At 42.5% G+C, this 24352-nt stretch overlaps 1 protein-coding gene across 1 annotated transcript in view; it reads right to left on the bottom strand.

Moving 5' to 3' along the window:
• shroom4 (shroom family member 4) overlaps positions 1-24352 on the bottom strand; it is a 98761-nt gene that overhangs the window by 7089 nt on the left and 67320 nt on the right. The window contains exons 3-7 of the mRNA XM_086276909.1: positions 22816-23034; positions 12336-15225; positions 5924-5985; positions 2895-3686; positions 737-1393 (exon numbers count right to left, since the gene is read on the bottom strand). Of these exons, the coding sequence (XP_086133035.1) occupies positions 737-1393; positions 2895-3686; positions 5924-5985; positions 12336-15225; positions 22816-23034 (4620 nt within the window). The remainder of the gene's footprint in view (positions 1-736; positions 1394-2894; positions 3687-5923; positions 5986-12335; positions 15226-22815; positions 23035-24352) is intronic.

Below are 24352 nucleotides of genomic sequence, written 5' to 3'. Positions count from 1 at the left end.
GGAGGAAGAACGTCCCTCTGAGACTGTTGGTTTCCTACTTCAACTCTATAGATAGCATTTTAACATACTGCTTCCACGTGGGGTTTCCTTGTTGTGTGGTGGCACAGAAAAAGGTCCAGAGGGTTATCAGTGTTATCAAGGGTTAAAATGATTGGAAACTGTGAGGACCTACACAGTTCAGACAGCCTAATATCATAATCAGATCATCACAGATCTCTCCCAGCCCGGTCACCTCCTGTTTAATCTGTGACCATCAGGTGGGGCAGAGCAATTAAAAGGGCAAACAGACTAAAAAAAATGTTTTTATGCTTTCCCCCTTTTTAAATCTGTTTTTAAATCTTATATAGTTTTATATGTTTTTTAGGACTGTTGGTGAGATTGCATTCAAAATTGCTGTACAGTGACAATAAAGACACTTCATTAAAAAAAGTGAAGACAAAAATGAAAAACAAATGTTTCTTTGTTGATTTTTCAGTTTTAAGATTTAAAAAAATGAACCCGTCTGCACTCTATGTGGTGCTAATTACCCACCATGCACCTGTGCCTGCGACTACGAACCATCTGTAAACCTAACAGAGAAGAACCAAGTCTTTTGGAAAGGTTGTGGGAAACAGAATGAGCTTAGTGATGAGAACAGTTAAGTCTTGTACAAATCAAATGGTCTGTGTAACACACACACACACACGCACGCACGCACGCACGCACACACACACACACACACTCTCTTCTCTCATACCTATCCAGGCTGTCTGTGCTGTGCTCTACGGGTTGTGCTTCTCTCCAGCTCTCTGTGCCCGACTCGCCCTCACTGCTCTGGGGGAAGAGCTCCTCCAGGCTCAGCCCCTCTCTGCTGCTGCTCTCCCCACCCTCCAGCTCCTCCTCCAGGGAGCTGCTCTCCACCCTTGTCCTGCCTGACGGAGATGCCTCAGAATCCGGGAGCGTGTCGATGTCCGTCTCCAGGACCGTGACAGGGAGGGCGAAGCACGGGAGCTCGCTTGTGATGGGAATGTCCTCTCCCGGAAGCTCCTCCTCCTGGAAGTCATCGATGTCGGTCTCTAGGGGGACGTCCAGGTCAGCCTCCAGGCTGTGCTCCGGGCTCGGGCTGAGGGTCGTCTCTGATTCGGTTCCCGTTTCAAGGATCTTCTGCTGATCTTCCATCTGGAAGCCTCTGTCCACACGAAGTTGCTCGCAGTCGGTTCGACTGGCATATCTACCGGAAGCCTCGATGACACCTCCGTTTTCTAAAATAGGAGGGGTCGCCGTGTCGCTGTGAACCCTGGGGGCTGAAGCTCTCTCCCACTCGGCTCCAGGTCTCACGCTGGGCTGCTGTTTGTAAGGTTTGACTGTAATTTTGTTGTGGTCTGGGCTGCAGCTGACGTCCGTCACAGATGAACTACAGAGAAACAAGAGAATTAAAATAATCTGACACATCAGTAAACCAAGCACAGGAATTAGGAGTCTATTAAAATCAGTGATGGGAATAACGGCGTTACAGTTGCACGGAAGTAGCTGTCTACGTAAGTAAACTGGGCGCTACAGCTTTAAGCAGCTGCGCGCTCCCGCGTTCAGCTATCACTTTCTGCTCGACAATCACTTTTTGGCACAACACCTGTAGCTCAGGGGACAAACAAGCGCATGAGTGCTGCTGTTTCACTGAGGAAGAATAAAGTAGTCATGGTAAGCCAATCACATGACCACTTTAAGATGACAAAAGCAACAAGGTGACATATACCAGTTTTTAAATTGTGTTGAGAGGCCACGTAAAACCAGAGTCATGATAAACAATAAATACACAGCGTTTTTTCCTCAATAGTTTCGTCACATTTACTGTCCAAGGACAGCGCAGCAAGCACTCTCTGCTTATGAGCAAAAAAAACAACAACAAAAACAGCCCGTTCGTCTTGTTGGACAAATGCACCATGTCGACCAATTAAAAAATGATATGGCAAAGTGACATTTGGTTGTTTAGGAAGAGGGAGAGAGAGAGAGAGAGAGAGAGCAGAAAAAGAGTGGGAGAGCAAGTTTTGAGATGTGAGAGATTTGTGATGTTTAGCGTGTTTGGAGTGTGTAGTTCATGTGTTGTCTTGTGTAGTTAGTGTGTAGTGTTGTGGATAGTTTTGCATTGTGTGTCAGAACAATGAGGCGACTGCTGTCTCCAGGTAGAAACAGGAGTGATACACCTGCTGCTGTCAGACCTGCAGGTATCAGGCTGTGATGTTCTCCTTTATAGTGGACAGAAATATTTGGAGTGGCACAAAAAGTTTGTGGCATCTTATTGAATGCAGAACAGCTGATTGTTCTGTAAATAGTTTGAAATGGTTATTTAAAAAAGTGTTTGTTACAGTAAAAAATGTAAATTTCTACTTGGATTTTATGTTTTTTTGTCTGATTTTAGATCAATGGTGTCAATGCAGTATGTCAACATGAAAACATAACTGTACTTTCACACACGTGAGGTTGTGCTGAAAAGAATGAAACCAAACAAGGCAAAGTAAATAGTTTTTAAAGGTAAAATGTAGAGAGAAAATCAAAAGTAGTCAAAAATGACCAATTATACCCCGGACCCCAGAGGGTTAAAGATGTCTTTAAAGTAACGCAATAGTTACTTTTCGAATCTTGTAACTCAGTTAATTTTTTGAAGAAGTAACTAGTAACTATAATTAATTCCTTTTTCAAAGTAACACTGATTAAAATATTAACAGTGACTGATATTAGCCCATCAAATATTGATCTTTACTGGTTTTCTATGCCTGAGAACAGGAATCGATCATCTTCTTGTTTTGTTATGCAAAAGTTTTTTCTTCTAGTTTTTCTGACTTTTCTAAAACAAATAATTCAACATTTAATAAAAAAACAAAGTTATTTATAAACATCAGCATTTTCTCCAGTCTCACCTGCTCACACTGTTCTCCTTTGCTACTGAAGGAGGATGAGGCGGTGGAGGCGGCAGAGGTGATTCAGCCTCCCTTTCTCTATGGGGCGGAGCCACCGGCCTGAATCCCCTCCTGGAGAACATGGGGCTAGGTGGAGCAACGGTAATGAGGCGTTCCTGAAACTGAGGCTGATTCTGATTGGACGGGGCGATTGTGCGTTCCTGGGTTTGACTGCAGCTGCATCTTGGACACCCGCCCTCCACCACTTCCTGCCTCTCTGGAGGAAGACTGAAGGACCTCTGCCTGGAAGTGTCAGGTGGAGGGACGTAGGTGGACGAGTGGGCTGAATAGTGAGCCCCTGGAGAGTTGAAGGAGGCAGGGATGGAGTGAGGAGCAGCAGAAGCAGATGAGGAGGAGAACAGGGTGTGGTGAGACGCTCGCCGGCGGTGGAACTGCTCCCACTTTGGGGGTGGTGGTCTTGGAGGAGGGGGTGTCTTCTTCCTGTTTTGCCTGGAAACACTTGATGCATCTCCACGTCTCATGTTGCCTTCCTCCACCTCACTCAGGGTCTGGCTGGTTGCCATGGAAATTGAAGGGGACCAGCGCTGGCTGCTGTCGAAGCGGAGGTCGTTTTCGGACATGGCTCGACCTCTGAGATAAAGAGGAGCTGGTGGAGGTGCAAAAGCGTAGCCGTTGTGGTCATCGGTGCTGCTGTCTGTGTGTCTGAGGCCCCATCGAGGCTGCTGGAGGTGCTGCTGGTACTGACCGATGTTCTCTGGAGGTCTGGACTCCCGCCTCCAGCTTGGGTAGTCCCTTTTGTTGTGGAGAAAGTAGAGTGACACGAGAAAGGTTATTTTATAAATAAATAGAGAGTGAGCCAAGCTTATAGATAAAGGAAGAGCTCAGAAACATCGTGACACAAATTCCTTGTAACAGAGCTCAGCTGAGGATGAAAGGCTTAGTCAACACTAGCCTAGCTGTTTCTCACATTCACGCCACGTGAATTTTTGGCCTTTGCCTGTGATTTCTATATTTCTAACTTTGACAAAGCCTGAAATTTACAATTTAAAAACTTCTTCGGTTTCTTTTTGTCTAAATTTGAACAAAAACAGTTCAGTTCAAACGCCAAATGACTGCAAAAAACATTTATTATGACAATGTCCAAAGACTGCATGAACTGAGCATCAGAATGATGAAGAAAGGAGATTTAAGTGACTTTGAGTTTGGGATGATTGTTGCTGCTAGACGGGCTGGTCTGAGTATTTCAGGAACAGCTGATTTGTGTGGGATTTTCCCACACAACCATCTCTGTGGTGTACAGAGAATGGTCTAAAAAGAGAAGATGTCCAGTGAGGAAAACAGTGGGTGGGTGAAGAAGAATGGCCAGATTGCTTCAAGCCGATAGGAAGGTAACAGCAACTCAAGTAACCACTCGTTGCATCCAAGGTACGCAGAACATGGGCTACAGCAGCAGTAGACCACACAGAGTGCCTCTGCTGTCAGCTAAGACCAGGAGACTGGGGCTACAATTCACACGACATTTAGATGGCATGCTGAGGTTTTTCTTTGTATCATTGGTTCAGGTGTCGGTGTAACAGTGTGTGGATACACGCTGGTCCCCTTAGTACCAACTGAGCATCATTTAAACCCCACAGAGTATTGTTGCTGACCGTGTCCATCCCTTAATGACCACAGTGTACCATCTTCTGATGGCTGCTTCTAGCAGGACACCAAATCATGTCTCAAAGCTCACATCATCTCAGCTGGTTTCTTGACCATGACAATGAGTTCACCACACTCAAGTGGCCTCCACAGTCACCAGATCTCAGTCTAACACAGCACCTTTGGGATCTGGTGGAACGGGAGATTCTTCTCATGGATGTGGAGCTGACAAATCTGCAGCAACTGTGTGATGCTGTCATACCAACATGGATCCAAATATCTGAGGAATGTTTCCAGCACCTAGTTCAATCTACACTATGATCAATTAAAGTAGCTGCAAAGGCGAAAGCTGTCCAACACTGTAATAGCAAGGTGTACTTAATAAAGTGTCTAGTGAACGTATATGTATGATTTGACACCAAGATCATGAAAATGGTCAATCTTGTTGACTACACCCTAAGTAATGATGTTTTCCTTTATCAAAGAAGCAAAAATAAAATGAAGTGCTTGCCAGTTATCGACTGCACTTATACAGACTGAAATCGTGAGCCTTGTGCTTGCTTTTATGCATGCTGGCAGGAGGTTCTTACAGTTGCACGTCACAAAACACATGCATCTTTGATCCTCTATTTAAAACTGAAATACAGGAGTTGCTGCTGAGAGAAAACGTGCTTCAAACCTTCAAACTGAACAGAAAAGGTGGTTTAGAGCAGGTTGGGTTGAAAATTTTGTTTTGAATTGGTTCCAAATGCCACGTTTTTCACTAATTCTTCTGATGACATTGTGCTCTATTTGTAAAGTGTGTATACTGTTAAAGTTTTGAAAATGCTTTTGGAAACAGTTTGTTTGCCCCCCAAAATTGAGTCTTCCTGTTAAAATAAACTGCTAAATAAAAACAATCAAAGTTCGAGTAACAAAAGACAAGATGGACATTTCCAGAGGGAGTATTCCTGAAAAAAAGCAAAAACACAGAGACAGTGAAAGCGGTTCAATTACAGTAAATGTTTCCTTTGTGCATACCATGCTCACTGAGCTGTTTCGGTCTCAGGTCAAATCCGAGCAGAGGCCCTTTAACGAGCACTATGCGTCCTAAATGCCCCTCCCGCTAACATACATCCAACCACATATCATTATGGTCACATTTGGAGCACGCGTGATTACTCCACACACTTAGAGCTCATTACAGGCAAATCACAGCCGGGCATGACTGAGTGGGATTTCCGCCCGCCAGTGCACAATGACCCGACCGCACCTAAACGCCTCCGGAGAACCACACAGGGGATGGAGCGAGTGAAAAGAAAGGCCGTGAGCAAATACGTGAAGATAACCAGGTCAGAAAGAAGAAGGGAAAAAAAAAAAAGGTGCGGGAGAAGAAGGAAGCGGCTCACCTCTCGGTCAGGCTGTACTTCCTGTTGAGCTTGCTTGTTTCCTGCTGCCTGGCAGGATAAGTCTGTGGAGAGATTTAATGGCGGTTAATAACACCAAAGGAATGAAGGAAGGCTTCAATTTGGAGCTGAGTGATGTTCAGCACACGTCCCAGCTGAAGGGAAATTGGTGTGTTACTCCACCCTGCAGTGGTGACGGGGTTTAGAGAGGTGGAGGTAACTTGTGCTGAGTGTGAAGTATTTCTAAGTCTAAAACCAAACTTGATGAACTACAATGAGTCAACTTTTTATTGTTATATAGCTTCAAATGCACTTTTGTTTTTAATATATTCTCCATCTCTACCTTATTTAAGTTGTCTTCTAAAAACGCATTTGTCTGACTTTTAATGATTATATTAACATTTGTTGTGTATTTTTGTGTGATTTAATTGTAAATCTCTTCATCTGTACATTTTCCACTCCGAGTTGTTTGTTGTCTTCCTATTTATAACTTTTCTTTCTTCATCATATCACATGTGCTCGAGTGAGGACTGTTTAGTAAGGCTGCGTTTTGTAATGGAAGGGAAGGCAGCGGGACCTTCATAACACTGAAAACACAGGGTTTACCCTGAAGTCAGTTTGCTGTGAATCATCCTTTGATCACTCCCCCTGGCTGTCTTCTTTGTGGACAGCATTTTTGATGGACTGTTCCTGCTCTCTGCTTGGATTGCGTGCCTCGTTGTCGTTCTGTGTTTGAGTTCTGCTCTTTTTTGCTTTTGCTTTGCATTTGGGTCCTTTTCTCCCTGCACGTAACAGTTTCCTGGGATGCAGTTAAAGAGATTGCTAACCTCATCTTCGCTTTATTGCAGGATGTTTCTGTTTGTAGTACATGCAGCTTTTGTAGATTTGTTTGTTCACTTAAGATTTTATTTAGATAGGATGGATCGCTCCTTTCATCTCCTGCACTGTTGTCTATTTTACAGTCAGAGCCACTATTGCATGTCAGTAAAATAAACATATTTTGCTTCCAAGGAGCTGGACTTATTTTTAAATTGGTCTTGAGCAATCACTCTCCAGGCCTTCTTCAGTTGATCCATCAACTGTTCACTGAAGCCTCATCGGAAATGTCTCAGTGGACCTTCTTAAACAAAACAGGGAGAAACTGAAAACTGAAAATCAGTGGAAACAGGTCTGATGGAGTGATGAATCCATTTTTTTACATTTTTGGTTCAAATCACTGACAATATGTATGGAGGAAGTCAGGAGATGGGTCTACGGCCATCTGTAAAACATGGTAGAGGCTCTGTCATGGTTGGGAGCTGCATTTCAGCTGGTGGTGTTGGAGATCTTGTCAAAATTGATGGAATAATGAAGACAGAAAGTCCCATCAGATTTTGATTCACTATGCAATATCATCTGTAAAGTGTCGGACTGGCAACAACTTCATTATTTTTTACCATGATAATGACCCCAAACACACTGTCAGTGTAGTAAAAGCATACCTGGACAGAAAAACCCAGAAGTGACACACTATCAGTCAGGGATTGGCCTCCCCAGAGACCAAAGCTCAATATACTTGAAGCAGTGTAGGATCATCTCAAGGCAGCCAACATCCAAAGAAGAGCTTTGAGTGTCCTTCAAGAAGCCTGAAGAACTATTCCTGAAGACTACGTAAAGAAGTTAGCTGCCTAAGACAGTTCAGGCTGTGAACTCAAGTGTCAGATGGAATAATATGAAGACATATGAAGGGGTGGCTTAAGACTTTTACACAATTTTCCAGAAGCTTCCAAAATTGTTGTGACTACACAAGGGAAACAGTGAGCGAACTCATTGCACTCTCATCACACACACACACACACACACACACACACACACACACACACACACACACACACACACACACACACACACACACAGCTGTGGAGGAATATTTTCTGACTGTCTGTGATGCAAATCAAAACATTCAGATGGTTTTTCTGTTGGCACAGCTGGAAGTGAATTTTACATATTTGGCCGTCACTTGATGTCAGCAGAGCATAAAACCAAAAGATAACAACTAATAACAAGCTCTATTTCACAAGCACTTGGATGGCTCTTTGACTTATTATTAAAAGGGACTTAGCACTATTTATGACACGTTTTGGCCATAACTGTTATACAAGAGAAACATTTTTATACAGGAAGTCTGAAACTGCAGAATAATGCTTAAGCTGTGAAATAAATGTTGTGGAGTAGACCCCATGCCCTCCCTCTGGACACAGAACAACTGATGGCTGCTGTCATTTAACCAGGTTGTTTACATTCGTTATTCTGTAGCTCTGCCACTGTGGTGGATGTAAAAAAGTTTTTGTCCATCTGTCATCGACTCCCACCCAGTCTGCTTCCTGGTGATGCTGTTCGGTTCGTTATCATTCTTTACGTGGCTACCGTGCAGATCTCTCGAAGCTCACGACTCTACTGCTGCCTCAGCCTCGCCCTGTTCCCACCTCGCAGACATCCCTCAGTGGATGCTATGGCTGGTCTTAGTCCAATTTCCTCATCACCTCGTGTATAAAATCATGCCAAAGCTAAACACAGACTGATAGAAGAATATTAAGCTGGAAACTAGAGATGGCACGATACCACTTTTTTATGTCCGATACCGATATCATAAATTTGGATATCTGCCGATACCGATATGAATCCGATATAGTGTTTTTTAATCAACAAAACTGTTTTTTTAAATATCTTGGTGCATTTTGTATAAGTTCATACTCAAGTTTAAAACAACAACTACACTAAAGCTATTCTGTTATACCTGTATGCAAAAAATCAGCAATACTGATCAATCTAATAAACTTAAACCTACACCATCCTCCCTATTCTGGTATTTTAAAGAGTACTTAGTGTAAATATTAAGCAACCTAACTAATAGGGTTCCAACTCCCAGCAACAACAAAATTAAATAAATAAAAAATAGGGAACCACCCCTCACGCTCCACCTCATGATGCTTAATCGACGTAATCAACCTTAATTTGATGCAGTGTGAAAAAAAATGCACAGAAATCAATTATTTTTCAAGAAATATTAAATAGATTCAACATCTTTCTTCAACAAAATTGCAGACTGCACAGATGGTACCTTCCCAAAGGAAAAAGTACTATAGCTTACTAGGGTATATATATTAGACTTAATAGTCACTATATACAGTAATTGACTTCTATTCATTTTACATCAAATTAAAAGTTTGGGTGTCAGATAATTACTTATTAAAAGCTAGAAATTTTAAATGAGAATAAGAAAGAAAAGTATGTCTTTGTGCCCCCTTTTCCCTGTTAATGCCCTATCGGCCCCCCTGGCTAAACTTTGCTAGATCCGCCCCTGCACAGTTACCAGCGTCAGCTACGTAGAAAAAGATCCTCGAGTAGAAAGTAATATTAAATACATTCTAACAACAGCTGATCAAGCTTAAACGTGCTGCTGTTGTTCAGCCGCTGGTTTCCTCTTTCTGGTGCAAAGTGGACCAAAAACAAACAAGAGAGACGGACTCGCGACAGAAAAGCCGATCAGCTGATCATTAAGCAGTTTCATGATTGAAGTAGCAGCCGGAGAGCGAGAGGCAGTCGCTTGTTAAGCTTAACGCAGGAATGCTTTACAAACATTCAGAGATGGACTTACACACTTGCTTTACTTCTCTCGGGGATAACTTTGTCGGAGATGAAATGCCAGGTTGCTAGCGAAGCTCCAAATGCTATCCAGACCACCGACAGGTCCCGCATGCCACAGCCGCTCTATCACGTGATGCATACTGCTCCGACGTGCTAACGTTCTGAGGTGAGTTACGGCGTGTTGCAAGTTTTGTGAGGTGCTTTCGTGATATTTAATGGATCGGATTACATTTTTTATTTTTCTCCGATATCCGATCCAGTAATTTAGGTCAGTATCGGACCGATACCGATACGTAATATCGGATCGGTCCATCTCTACTGGAAACACGGCTGGATTGACAGCTTCATCTAAAAATAATTTCGTAACCAAGTCAAGTCTTCCAACTGATCGTAATCCGCTGCCAGCTCAGTGATTAACATGAATTTGTTTCATTTTGAGTATAAATAACAACTGATGGCCTTTGGGGAAGGATATATTGCTTCAAAGAGTACATTGTGTGTTTTTGTAATGACGTGGGAGGTAAAATTAGAAGGAAAAAAAAGGAATCTGATTTTGTAAAACATCAATTGAATTTAAAGGCGCAGCCGGCCTCCTTTCACTCAGTGACAGACCACAAATAATAAAAGCGGCTGCAAAGATTTTGGTTTCCGTCCTGTATCCAAAACACACAAACATGACCACACAGACACACACACACACACACCTTAATGACAGCATAAACCTCACTTCTCAATACAAAAGGGAACTGTGTGAAATGAGTGAATTTTAAGGCTGACCGTCACACCGACACCTGGATATTAGGGTTTCCCCTTATCACCCATCCAGCACATCTGTTACCACTAAAAAACAATGGACCTTGTCAGCGGCAGAGTTAAACACACGGGGTTATCGCTGTGGCATCTAACCGGCAACCTTTGACTTGAGAAGAATGCCGACACGGAGGAGGCCGAGGTTCACGGCTCCCCGGAGGCCTTGGTGTGGCGTACCCTCACAGAAGTGTCCTGAACCAAACATATGCTGAACTCAAAATACATTTAGTCCAAAACAAATGTCAGTGTGGATTGCTTGGTGTCGAATGATGAGGGCACGAATGTGCAGGAGTTCACAGAAGAAGCAAAAGTTCAGACGAGGGTCTGTGCCCCCTTAAGTCGGATCAATTTGTGGTAAAGATGTAACCCTATGCCGCTATTATCGCTGACACAAGTGTCCCGCCGCTGCTCGTTCTCTCGCTCTCTAAGTTCTGCTGCAACAATCCGCTGAATGAGAATTTCAGACTGTGACCGCATGCAGGATAAGAGGCTCGGCTTCAAACCCACTGTTCAACCGCGGAGCACTTGGACCGAGCGGCCGCTTAGCTCCAACATCCAAGCGAGGCCACTCGATCCCTTTGTGGTGCTGGTTGAAAGGAGCGAGATAGTTTTCGGTCTCCGGTGGTCATCTCAGCTTGGTCCAGCAGAAAAGTTTACTTTTCACTCTCTAAAGAGGTACTAAGTTTCAATGCTGCTGGAACACTGGCTGTGATTCAACTTAGGCAGGCTGCCTCTCAGGATCATCGCCTCAATATGATAACGCAACGTTAACACAGAAATGAGTTCATTGGTAATTATGGCGAACAATGGTTTAGCTTGAGCGCCACTTGTGAATGCATAAAAAGGTGTTTTACACAAAAAAGAAAAATAAATTGGCATTCAACCCAACAAAAAAATCATAAAGTCTGACTGACTGAGATAAGTATTTTTAACCATTATTTTAAAGCGAGGTTTAACTTACTCAAGCATAAAATAACAGTTTTGCTTAGTTCAAACGTTAACTAAGGTGCTTTTTTAAGGCCTTAAAAAGCCCTACAAACAAAATCAGCGCTGTAGACTAACCTTTTGCCACGGTTAGGTGCACATGTCATGTGACGGGCAGGAATCTCAAGGTCAAGGTCAGAGGTCAAGTTTTCTGAAAATCATGTGAATGTGGTAATCCCATAAGGAAATTACCCTAGAATCCGGAAAATAATAACATAGGTGTAATTATAAAAAATCTCAGACGAGTTTAAATTTCAGTGACCTTGACCTTGAGGTCAGAGGTCAAGTTTTTTAAAAAATCTTTGAAGGAGTTTCACTGGCTGCTGCCAGTACTTTTACACATATAAAACCAACACAAAAGAGTTAGTAGAGCAATCAAAAAAGTATTACATATTATTATTGTGCAAAGAAATAAAAAAAAACAACTTCCTGGCTATTCATGAATATTATTATTATTATTGTTGTTATTTTTTATTTTTTTATTTTATTTCCAACTGCTCTTAAATGTTTCACCTGTGATTTTCCTATAGGAAAATTAGATGTTTTATACCTTATTATTACTATTATTATATTACATTATTATATTTTAAACTGTAATCCCACAGAGATCCTTTAACAGAGGCCAAGAATTAAAATATGGAGGTAGAAACTTTGCTGGGGTTTCTTCCTGTTAAAAGGGAGTTTTTCCTTGCCGCTGTAGCCAAGTGCTTGCTCATGGAGGTAATTTAATTGGGGTTTCTTTCTAATATTTTGGAGTCTTCACCTTACAACATAAAGCAACCATTAGTAGTAGGGTTACTGCAGGTGAGGCAGAGGCAAAATATGAAGTGAACAAGTCAATGAGGGTTGTTTCGTTTTTAAAAGGGGACAGTAAACGAATTCTACTTTGCTGATGCTATTGTATAGTCGTATCTGGGGTATTACCATGTTTCCTGCTCACTTAGTTGGGGCAAGGTAAAAAAAATGGAGTAGACCCTTGGAGCATCCCTCTTACCTCTGCAGATGTGTAACTCTGTGCTGAGAATCCCGGGGGCAGAGCTTGTCGGTTCTCTGGTCGCTGGGAAGGGGTGCTGACTGGATAAAAAGCTGATCGTGGGACGTGACTCTGGGTTTGGCTGTGGGAGAATATCTGAGGTTTGGGCTGGAAGTTGTGGAAGTTCTCCTTGTGTTGTTGGAAGTCTTGAGTTTTTACTGTGAAGCCACAGCTACGATAAAACTCCTGATGAGAGGTGAGCTGACAGTCTTCTTCCCTTTCCTTCTCTCTTTCTCTCTCAAGCTCTTTCTCTCTTTGATTTTGGAGTCGCTCTCGTTCTCTCGCTCTCTCCATTTCTTTTTCCCTTTCCAGCTCGAGCTCCCTTTCCCTTTCCCACTGTCGGACCCGCTCCTCTCGCTCTCTCTCCCGCTCCATCTCCCTCATCCTTGCCCTCTCCATTTCCAGTTCCCTCTCTTGTCTTTCCTTTTCCTGCTGCTTCTCCCTTTCTCTTAGCCTCTCCTCTCGCTCCCTCAACCTCTCCTCCCTTTCCCTCGCTTGTTCCCTCTCCTTTTCTTTCCGCCTCTCCCTGCTGTTACTCACAGACTGCCTCCTGGCCTCCACAGTGTTTGAAAGCAGGGAGCTTTCCTGTGGTCCCCCCTGATAGGAATATCTCCTTTGGTTTGGAGGCTCTCCCCCTCTGGTGCTCCGGATAGACCCCAGGGCATTTGAAACAGACACGCCCTTGCTCGTTTGCTCAAAAAACTTCATTCTATCTGCAAACGGAAGGATATCAGAATCCTCGGTTCGAGAACCTGAAGACGAGCGGCCGTATGTTGATGTAGATGATGAGGTGAAAGCACAAACTCCATGACGAGACCCTGTTACTCCTAAAACGCTCTCATTGGAAACTCTGCACTGTCTGTCTTGATCAGGTTCTGGTTGGAGTTTGTGCTCAGGGGTCCAACGCCAACGGCGGGCCTTGCCAGCGGGAGCTGGTTCCTCCACAACTCGGATGCCAACACCAAAACTCGGGGCGCCTGGGTCCAGAATTTGGACAGATCTGGATAAACTATTGTTCTGAGGGTAGGTTAGGGATGGAGACTGAGTCTTTAAGACATCACGGTCTGATTCACTTGAGGTGTTTGATGGTATGACTGGTTCTGAGGTCTGGGAATCTTGGGGAAGAGAAGGAGTGGCAAATGTAGCCTTGGCACCGTCTTCCTGGGCTGGCTGTTCTGCATCTCCCTCCTCATTGACATCTGGATCCTCCTCCTGGACAGTTTCTCTACTACACAGTAACCCTCCTGGACCTCGACTGCGCTGAAGCTGGGCCTTTTTCCTCTGAATCTCATTGCGCAGGTTGGTGGCAAATCTCTCGCTTCGCCGACGGTTCCTTCGATGGTTCCTGGAAGAGTTGGACTTTTTTGCACTTGCCTCACCTTCTACAACTTCTTGTTTTTTTTCTTCACCTTTTCCTCTGTCCACTGCTCTTTGCTCATCCAGTAAGGTATCCATACTTGCAGCAGCACTAAGAGGCTCAAAGTCCCGCTCAAGCATCTGCTCAGAGCTCAGTCTTTCCTGTGCTGATGATCCTGTGCTCTCCCCTGGCACGCTCACAGAGCGACCCCATGGCACGTGATGCTGATCCGGTGTGAGAGAACCGCCATTCACATTCAGCCTCTCTCTTGAATCTTTGTCATCTCCATCTCCTTCGAAGAACACAGATCCTGGGGTTGAGCATCGGCTACCTCCCCATTTGTTTGACGTGGCATGAAGGTGGTTTTGAGAAGCTTCTTGGTGTTCACTCATTGGCTGAAGTGATGAAGGGGACCACTGGCTGCTGCAGGGAGACAAAGAGGGCTCAGAAGGGTTTGATAGACTGCATGGTTCCACAGAAGGGCTGTCACTGTTAAACTGCAGCAATTGAAGTTGTGTAGCAAGGAGCTTCTCGGGAGCGCTGTGCCTGTGTAGCACAGTAGAGCAGTGCTTGGTCTGAGTGTGGGAGATGCAGGACTGCTCTTGAACCTCGGTGGAGGCTTCTGCAGGCAAGGTGTCAGAATCAGAGTGGAGGTTGGGATTTAAGGAAGTTGTCAGTGGTTCAGAGAGCTTTTCTGAGGTGCTCTCTGAGTTGTAGTCTTTATGAGCACTAGTGTCACATTTTATAAATCTAATATTTTCCGTCTGGATACAGTGTGTATCTAAAGTATCCTTCTCGAAATTCCCACTTTGACCTCCTCCTGGTGCAGGGAAGCCATTATGCATTCCTGATTCAAGATTAAGTGAGAGCTTGTTTTCTTCATAATAAGAAGAAACACCAGAACTTTCAATAGGAGCAGAAGCACAACGTGGGTTGGTGGAATTGGGATGACTCCGGGTTGCCCTAAAACTATCTTTTCTGGTTGGAGGCTGAGGAGGGTTCCTTTTTCTTTCCATTCCTGTTTCTCCATTTCTTAGAATCTCAAAGCCTCCACCCCTCCGTTCCTGCTCATAGCAGCAGGACGAGGGTCTCTCTTTTACCTCGATGGGCCTTGGTCTCGGCCTAGTCAGTGATCTGGACTTTTGTGTGATCAGCGGTGCCTCATCTTTGCCCTCACTAGGTGACTCGCAAAGGGTTGAGGTGTCTCTAACAGGGTAGCCTTGACAAGACAAGAGGTTATCCATTGAGTTGGCTTCACCGGGTCTCAGAGGGACCGTCGCGTAGTCAGATGTGTTTGAGCTGGCGGAGAAGGAGCTGTAGGCAGAGTCTCTCTTATTGTTGAAGAGGGTGGGATCGACTGGTGAATTATGGGAGTCTGAGTATGGCTGCGTGGTGGGTGTAGGTGTGTCCAAGCTCTCCATGGAGCCCAGGGAGCTGCTTCGGTCAGTGGAGGAGTAAGGTCTGGACAGCTGACTCCACTGTATGGACAAATCACTGCAGAGAGATGGAGATGCAGAAGGTCAAACGAAATGTTTCAAAAACAGACACTGGGTGGTGCTTTGGGTTATTTTGCAGACTAAATAAGCAAACAAATGCCAACTTGATCTTTGAACAACACATCAAAAACTATCCAGATTTCTTCCAGAAGGTATTTTTTTTAAAAACAAGGACTTTTCTGTATTCATTTTGAAAAATATCTCTATTCACCAGTTTAAGGTGCTGTCAAGATTATGGCAAAATAACAAGTAAAAATATAACCCTAACCATAAAGCAGTAACACTGCACACAGTCTGATAAAGACAAAAAGAGAAACGCACTCAATGGCCAATTAAAATGCAGCTTTGTTTTAGTTTTAAAAGCAAAATTAACCCTGCGTGTGTAGTCAATATGATCAGTGGTGTATGCAATGGGCCCAGATGTTGCCATTGCTGCTGATTAGATACATGCCACCTCTTCCGCAGTGCCTGCAGAAATGTACACAAAACACGTGCGCCAAAATATCGATGTACGTGTGGGTGGGGTTATAGGGTTAGGGGTGGGGTTAAATCTAGGGCTTGGGGTCATTACCACTGAAGACTTCAGAGGTAGTTTTATTGGTATTATTGAGTTTTGGGGAACTGTTCAACTATTCTTTGATTAGCATAGTTAAACAGCATTATGGATTTAGGGTTAAGCTACTTGCCATTATTAATTATCGAACAATTCACATCCAACACGTAATTGGCGACTCATCTAAAGATTAGGTTGGGATTAACATTCACTCCTGTTTTAGGAATTTTTACTAGATTAAAAACTTTACCCTTTGGGTTTTCCAACACACAAAAATGACCTCATTTACTCTAACCCTGGATGGGTTGACCCTACCAGCTTCATTTAAAGTAGTTTAAAGGTTTTTGCTGGGGAGCTGGACTGTAACAACTGCAGGGAAAGGCGGAGGAAAGTCAATACAGTATCAAAATCAAAGTAAATTTTAATGTTCTCTAAGCAACTTCATGTGGTTTCCAGAACACTATGATGTTACTTCTTGACTGACAAGACAGTTAATGCCTTTAAAAGCTACATATACTAAGTCATCTTTAATTTTCATACTGCAAGTTTCGATTACCCCGCCCTTCACATCCCATCCATACAACATTTCCACTGAACAGCTGGTGGATCTGTTTTCTATCAGTGGTGAGCTGAAGATCCACGGCAGCCCCATGCGTTTTAAAGCCCCTCGGAGGAAGCCTCTTTAGGCAGAGAGGGATTTCCTCCTCATCAACTCACGCTGCCTACAGTCAAAATGTCTAAGTCATTCCTTGATTCCTCTTATCCTTTTTCATCTTCCTCCTTCATTCCTTTCTTCCAATTTTTGTCCTACCCTGTCCCAACTTCTTTACATCAAATGCACAATATTTACCCCCCCCCCCCCCCCCCACACACACATACATATATATATATATATTATATATATATATATATATACACACATATATATATATATATATATATATATATATATACATACATATATATATACATATATATATATATATAGCTTTTAAAAAACATTTTACTTTCTAATAACTATATATATAGCCAAAAAAGAGAAGTGTCTGTACAATATAATCTATCCTAGCACATTTGATTTAGATAAGAAAAAAAATACTCCCCCAGCTGAATCAAGAGAGAAAAAAGGCAGATGAGAAACAGATGAGGTATCCCTTCTAGGGCAGACAGACATGCAATAAATGTCATATGTACTGTATATCAAATGTTGCTCAATGGACTCAACTACCCGCCACTCAACCGCAATGTTGGGTTTGAATTTGACCTGTGACCCATGTTACACATCATCCTCTCGAGCTCTTTGGCCCCCCTTGTAGTTTCGACTGTTTATTAGGCCAAAAAATGAGGAAAAAAGAACAAAAGAATTCCCAACCATCTCAACTTCGTGGAGAAAACCACACGAGACAGAATAACAGGGAGCAAAAGGAGAGCTTAGGCAGCAAAGATAGAAAAATACACTTCGTACATATTGTCTTATCAAGCGGGCTTTGAGGGCACCCAGTGTTCATGCGCTTGGTTCAAATCCAGTGCCATAAAGGCTCCAATAAAAACCTGCAGGCATTTTTATTGTGGTATTTCTTTTTCCTGTAAAGAGGAGAGAGTGGTCACTCACCCTTTTGTTATTTCTTTGGTGTCTTATTCAAACAATGGGGAAAGTTGTCAAGGAGACAGAGGAGGGGTTACAGGAGACAGAAATTTCTGAAGGACTTTGATCTCAAACCAACATGGGCAAGACAACCAGCAGACTATCTCCAGGCTGCTGCTTGTGGTATTTATGGTTTACAATTCTTTGCTTCAGAAACTTCAGTTGTAAACTATTCAACCTCAACTTACTCTTTTACGCTAAATACAAGTTTTATGCTCATGTATTCCAATGTTTTGATGATTTGTAGTACGCGTATAGGTCATTTTCCTTTCCATGCTCTTACCAGTAGGCTCTATGTACATGGTGTCTCTCACATTAGACAAGCAATGTTTCTGTGTTTGACAGCTACCGTTTTCCAGTATGGCTGGATAATGTAAGAATTATATGAGCCAACTCTTAAAACTTCACTGGCTTTTGGAACATGAAGAGGAATTTATGTCCTTTATATAATGATCATGGGGTAATAAAGTCAAGACTTTAAAGTCAATAATAAAATTAGTGACCTTTAACTCATTAATATGCTGTATAACAGAAGTTGTTTAGAGCTGCATATCTGGATATGCGGATCCAAACAATGCCTTGAGGGAACTGTGCTACTGTGCCATATAAATAAAATTCAATTGAACTGAATATTTGGTTTGATAGACTTTTACACCAGAAGCCATTTCTGATGCAGGGATCTGTGCCAGCTCCCAGGTTCAAACCAAAGATCTTTCATGTGTTATGTGAAAATGCTATGAAACCACCATTAAGCTGAAGCAGCAAACAACAGCTCTGCAAAATAAAGCAAACATGGAAATGCCAACATTGCAGTTTCTCTAGTGTCCATCCAGACATGTTCAGGCATGTTCGTCAGTCTCAAGCGTTCAGTACTAGAATGACATAAATGGGAGCCCTGGGAGTGGTGCAATATAAGTACATAAATCGCTCAATAAGATCACGGGTGTAAAACAGTGAGATACAATACTCTGACTGGCAGGGTGGAAAGTACGCTTCATTATCTGCATGAGAAAACAGTCTTTGAGGGAAGTGAGCAATGGATGGGAGAGGAGAGGCTTCTCTATAAGTTTGACCTGGGTGACAGAGAGAGGAAGAGAGGAAATGAGACGGGAGCTGGAGAGGAAATGACAGTCACTCCTGCCCAATCAGACGCAATGTGGAACATGTGAGTGTGAGGTTTGACGAAGACGCACCAGCACAAATACACAAACGCACGATGTGAGAGTTACAAAAGGCATACACACTCCTGTGAAAGCTGGAGATATTTTATCCCTACTTTACTTATTGCTTACACATGGTTAGAGCAAAAATAACACACACACACACACACACACACACACACACACACACACGGACTGTACAAAATGTACTCTCCTTCACACAAACACAGTTTATTGAACGTCTTCCTCTCTTTGTCCACATTTTCTGGGAGTCACACGACATTGTCCAGAGTTATGCCGGGAGCTGCCTCCTCATCCGACTGATGAGATCAGGCGGGAGAACTGTGGGAATAAGAACCCCCCACGCACACTAACACACACACGCACACATCATGTGGGACTATTAAAACAGTGGTACGTTAGATGACTGATTGCTATCAAAAGGAGAACAACTGACAAAGACATAAAGGCTATTTTTACTGTGAGTAGCTTGGTGAGATCATACTCTAATACAAAGAGTTTTATTCAACCTGACTATCCGATTCAATTATTTGTCACTGATGTATTACAGTAGCAGAAAAAAAAATCTCATAGCTAGACTCAGAGCGGAAGTAATACTCATTGATTTGGGAAATTTTCAATAAAAAGTAGCACTTTCACTAAGTAATTAGTCATTTACACATGCTGCTTGACAGCTGGCCACCATATTGGATGTGCTGCACCCAGCAGTTGATGGGGAAAAAATGTGTAGTCCCCAACTGGATGGCAGTGGTTCCTGGGGGTTTCTGGCTCTCGCTGGGTGAAAATTCAAACTATGATCACAGCAATATGTTAGCAATCAAATAGTCACAAGAAGGTCTGCCAACCAGTTGGGTGACACATGTTTTTCCCTAGTGACAGGTGGTTGCCAGGGGGTCACTGACTGGTCTGAAAATCTGTGTGGCTGGGACTTGAGCAATCCCATCGACTGCAATCAACCTCTGGAAACCACTCACAGCCGATCAGGGAACACTAGTTTTTCTCTCTTGGTTGCCTGATGGTCATGGATTAGTCTCTAGGCCTGTGTAAGTGGGACCTTAGTCACTTAATCCCACATTGTCAGCATGAGCACCATGATATCTATATGTCAGAAAACATCACATTGACTTGTCACGTGTCTGCAAAACTACAAAGAATATAGTTTATGTAGAATGGTCTCCCACCTGATATTTTATATGGGCACATGGGCAAAACACTGTCAGAGGGCCAGAAACTCAACAAAAGGCAGCTTCATGTTAATGAATTTGGAGGGGAATGACTAATGAATCTGGACTGCTGTTTAACTATTTAATTATTCCAATTATGTGCACAAACAAATCTTTTCTGTCATGAGTTTGAACATTGCAAGATCCCAAATGATGGATAAAAAGCTGTCTGTGCTGCATGTTTTAACATCGGGTGGCCAATGGGTGGCCAGGTATAGTAAATAATTTCCTAGTCTTTTGTTTTATTTTAGAGTTAAACCAGTTTGAAACATTCAAAAGTCTTTTAATGTACTGACATTCCTTAAAAGAATCACTATTTTAAAAAATCATTATTATCTATATTCTTTTATAGACGATGGCATTTATTCTGACTTCAAATATTCAGTTTTAATGATTGCAAAATTGTCATCCTGGAGTCCATAATAAGACATGTTTTATGCTAACCTAAAATGACAGCAAACTGTGATTCTTTTAAAAGAAAAAGGGAATCTGTGGATGTTTTTGGGGCTGGCTGTTTTAAAATGATGCTGTAGATATTGAATTCAGTGAGTTTAAGGTCATTCAGCACCATGTTTCTCATGTTTTAATTTAGCCAGATAAGTTCAACATCAAATCCATGAAAAGTGGGATTTAATTTAGAAGTAATTTTGAATGGAGTCATACAGGACTTTTATGACTTAGTAGTAAAAAAAAGAAACCTGAATACTTCCACAATTTAGAGGTTTAGCAAAGCTGGGCTTAATGACATAATTATCTACTATCTCATGGCTCAATGAGCAATTGCTAGAGTCTGAAGATCTGTAATTGGTACAGATTAATTACACCACATGGCAGGAAGATATGATACTGAAAACACACCAAACTTCCGCCGAGAGGGCGTCTGAGATAAGCCCATCAGCAAAACAAGGTTAGCCATTAATGCGTTGCTGTGTGATTTGGATTAGTCGCTGTGAAAAAGACCACACTGGAAAAAGTGTGACTCTTTCATGAAGCATTCAAATGTTTGGTGTCCAAAACTCAAGTGTACACCACCACTTTTTAAAAACTCTGCTTTTCATCAACATCTCAACTGGAAAGGTGAATTACTTAAACCAATTTCCACTCCACCCCATTTTAGTGTTATTCTACATCTTTCTTAAAACTTCTTGATTTAAACTGCAACTATTAACTGCAGAAGGCCAAATAACAAAACAAAATCCATCTGAATTTGTTGTTGCATCCCTTTCACTTTTAAAAACCCCGAGGGCTCTGAATGGATTTGCCACCGCAGCAGAAAACATCTTGTCCCCCACGAGCAGACGAACAAAGAGCTGGTCACCAGAGAGATCTGATTGGTTATTGCTTTGGAATGTTTAAATAGAAGCCAAAAATAGACCTGCTTCCTGTGTGGGCCATGTTGACATTAAAACAGTGATGTCACCTGCTTCCTGGCAATTGTTGGCTTTAGGGGCACAGTCAGAGTCACAGGGACCAATTTTTTTTTTTTTTAAATCCCAGGTGGGGACTTGCAAATAATGGGATCATACTGTATGACTAATATAAAGTATGATGTTTTTGGTGGAGCAGCAAAACCTGATTTGCTGTAATTCAGATGAAGATGCTCATCTTATATTCCCCAGCTTGTAATTACTCTTCCCCTCAGTGAGGAAGCGACAAATTAAAGCCAGGAGAAAAACGAATCCCAAAAGAACCTTAAAATCAGAGATATCACTGAGCGCACCATATAAACAACAGCTTTACATGGAGATCATCTGAAACACACTGCGTCAAGACTACGTCAAAACATCTTGCATAAACCTTATCGGTAAAAGGTCTATTATCATTAATAGTCATTAGGGAAACAAGGTGAATATCTCCGACCTCTTCAGTCGCTTAGGCCCATTTTACACCTGCCATTTTTTGTGTGCGTTGCATGTTGTGCCACTGCACAGTTTGTTTTTCTATTCTTGGCTCCATATGATGTCAAAAAATATGGAGCAATACCCTTTATTTGGTATTCCAACTCTGTAACATGCAACGTCTGTCTGCTCAGGAAACTGAATTTCCCGGAGGAATCCACCCAAGGGATTAATACAGTTTTATCTAATCTATCTAATCTAATCTAAAATACAAAAGCCCCTCCCACTTGCTTTCAACCCTTTCTTTGAGCCAATCAGAAGAAAGTTAGTTTCAAGACAAAGGTGCTAAAACAGCTTATTTCAGCTAGATGATGAACTGAGGCTCTGCACTAAGGCTCACTATAGGATCTATTCCAAACCCGAATCCAATGTTAAAAATATGGAGCTAGAACACAATCGCTCTTGTGTTGTATCTTATATCTGAAAAAACATCTTGACTCCCTCACGGGGCTCAGCTCGGACCCAGCAGACCACTGGGTTTGTGCACCACTGGAAACCCTGAGGCCCATAAACATCATGCTCACAGGCTTCATGCTATAAAGACTTATGTAGTCCAGTGCCAAATGTCACTATCAACAATATCAGTCAGTATGATGAATGTCTACCTCGACCTTAAGCGATATAGTACACTTCGAAAGTATGTAAATATTGATTAAACCAAGTGATTTATTGCTCAAATCATCTTTCAAGCAAACAAACAAAGCTCCTGCTACTTTCACATTCTACATATGTGAGACATCACTGAAAATAGTAAGGCTTTTACTGCTTTACATAACTGCAAGCTTCAACATTTAATATATTCATTACGATAATTAATTTAATTATGAAAGCAATTCCCTGTAGTGATATAATCATGTAACTGCATTCAAACATAGAAAATCCCCTGTAGAGCACAAACAGAACTTTACATGAGCTCGGAAGATTTCATTGAGTAAAACCCACCTTTCTATGGTGGCTTTTATTGAATGAAACCTAAAGGTTAGAAAAATTGTCAGAAAAAATTAGGGACCCACCTCTCAGGAAAATGCAAATAAACAGCACCACCTACTTACGAGACACATAAAAACTTTGTTCACACGTTAGCTCACCTGCTGTCAGTCGTGTGCCAGGGTAGTGTGTAAGGGCCGGGGTGGAGCTGCATGGCAGGTGGAGGGGGTGGAGGAGGGGGGAGAGGTGGGGAGTCGGCAGTGGGGAGGCAGGGTGGTGCTGGAGGAGGGGACGGGGGGGGAGGGGGAGGGGGAGGGAAGGGCAGCTCCGACAGCTTTGCCAGGTGCCAGGAGTGAGGCCTGATGAAAGGGACACTACGTCTGTGGAGACAAAAACAAAAACACACAGGTGAGAATCAAGTGTTTAATCAATCAATCAGCTGATCAGAGAGGAAAGTAACGGCCCCGATAGCCAATTTACCAGCAGTTCAATGGTACCTACTGCAGTGTCCCTGTATTACAGGAACACTGCGTTCTTCTACTAAAACACATCCAGAAACATCCTTTAGTACCACTTGCAGGCCAGTTGAATTTAGGGGACTCCTGAGATTTTGGTCAAACATAAAGAAGCGGCTGTGGGGTTGTATTTCCCGCCCGGATGCTTCCAGTGTGTCTGTATAAATGTGAAACATGCTTTTCCCCTGGCAACTAATGTGATTTCCTTGTTTTTAATAGGGCCGGTTTTCCTTTTTCCTACCTACTTCATGTCTATGGGATCTTTTTACCCACCACTTCTAAGCAGGATGTCTGAATATGATTAATATAGGCAAAATGTATAAGATGACATGCTTGTTTGCAACCACAAGCCTAAGTGTCTTGGATCGTAAGAGCTCACATAAAATGTATGCCTACAGCGGCAGCGCCGTGCCAACCTAAATCCTGTGGAAACGGCTTCCTCGCAAGCTGTTTGGACTTCAGCGCTATGTCCATTAAAAACTCATCTAACGTGTACAGTAAGCCCTCCGGTCTGATCTAAAGCCAGGCATTCCAGTGTATCCCAAGATATTCACTAAGTCCCTTGTTCAGACTTCCGATCACATATGCTCGCCAGATTCAGCTCAGCCCCCCTGCAGACAGACTGCAAGATGGGCTGATTGAGCAGAAGAAAAGAGTGAGAAGACTAGGCAGTTATAAATGTTACATTCCTCAAGTTTGAATGGACCTTTATGGTGGTAATCATATCTTTAAGAATAACACTGACTTGGAAATACTGTTGCTGGATGGAAATAACATACTCCTAGTTCCTCTATAGAGAACAGGAACTAAGAGGTGTGAGCTTGAATCAAACTGAAGTCAGAAAAGCTGGGAATTTGCTGAGAGACTTCACCCAGTGAGAAACTTACTTTAAAAAAGACAAAAGGTTCAAGTATCTGGTGCAAAAATCTTAGATGTAGAGTATAACAATTAATAAGCTTTAGTAAAAAGGAAGAGTTTTTGGAACCAAAAGGACGCTTTTGGATATTTAAATCAAAGAAAATCTCACAAAAATTCAATTTGAAATGATTTTCTTTATTGTATTTTACTTCATTTTGACTTTTTGCCACTGACTTTGACTCGGCTTGTTTGACTTGACATTTTCTTTTACCTACTCATTGAAAAATGCCATCATCAGTCAAATAACAACTCAATTAACCTAAAA

Source organism: Aulonocara sp. 'chitande type north' Nkhata Bay, linkage group LG3 (assembly GCF_057382095.1).
Source record: "Aulonocara sp. 'chitande type north' Nkhata Bay isolate Kocher_YH1m ecotype deep benthic linkage group LG3, A_spYH_male_GT1.1, whole genome shotgun sequence".
NCBI classification, from domain to species: Eukaryota; Metazoa; Chordata; class Actinopteri; order Cichliformes; family Cichlidae; genus Aulonocara; species Aulonocara sp. 'chitande type north' Nkhata Bay.
The sequence above is the reverse complement of the archived record's forward strand: the minus strand, read 5'-3'. Positions and strand labels throughout refer to the sequence as shown.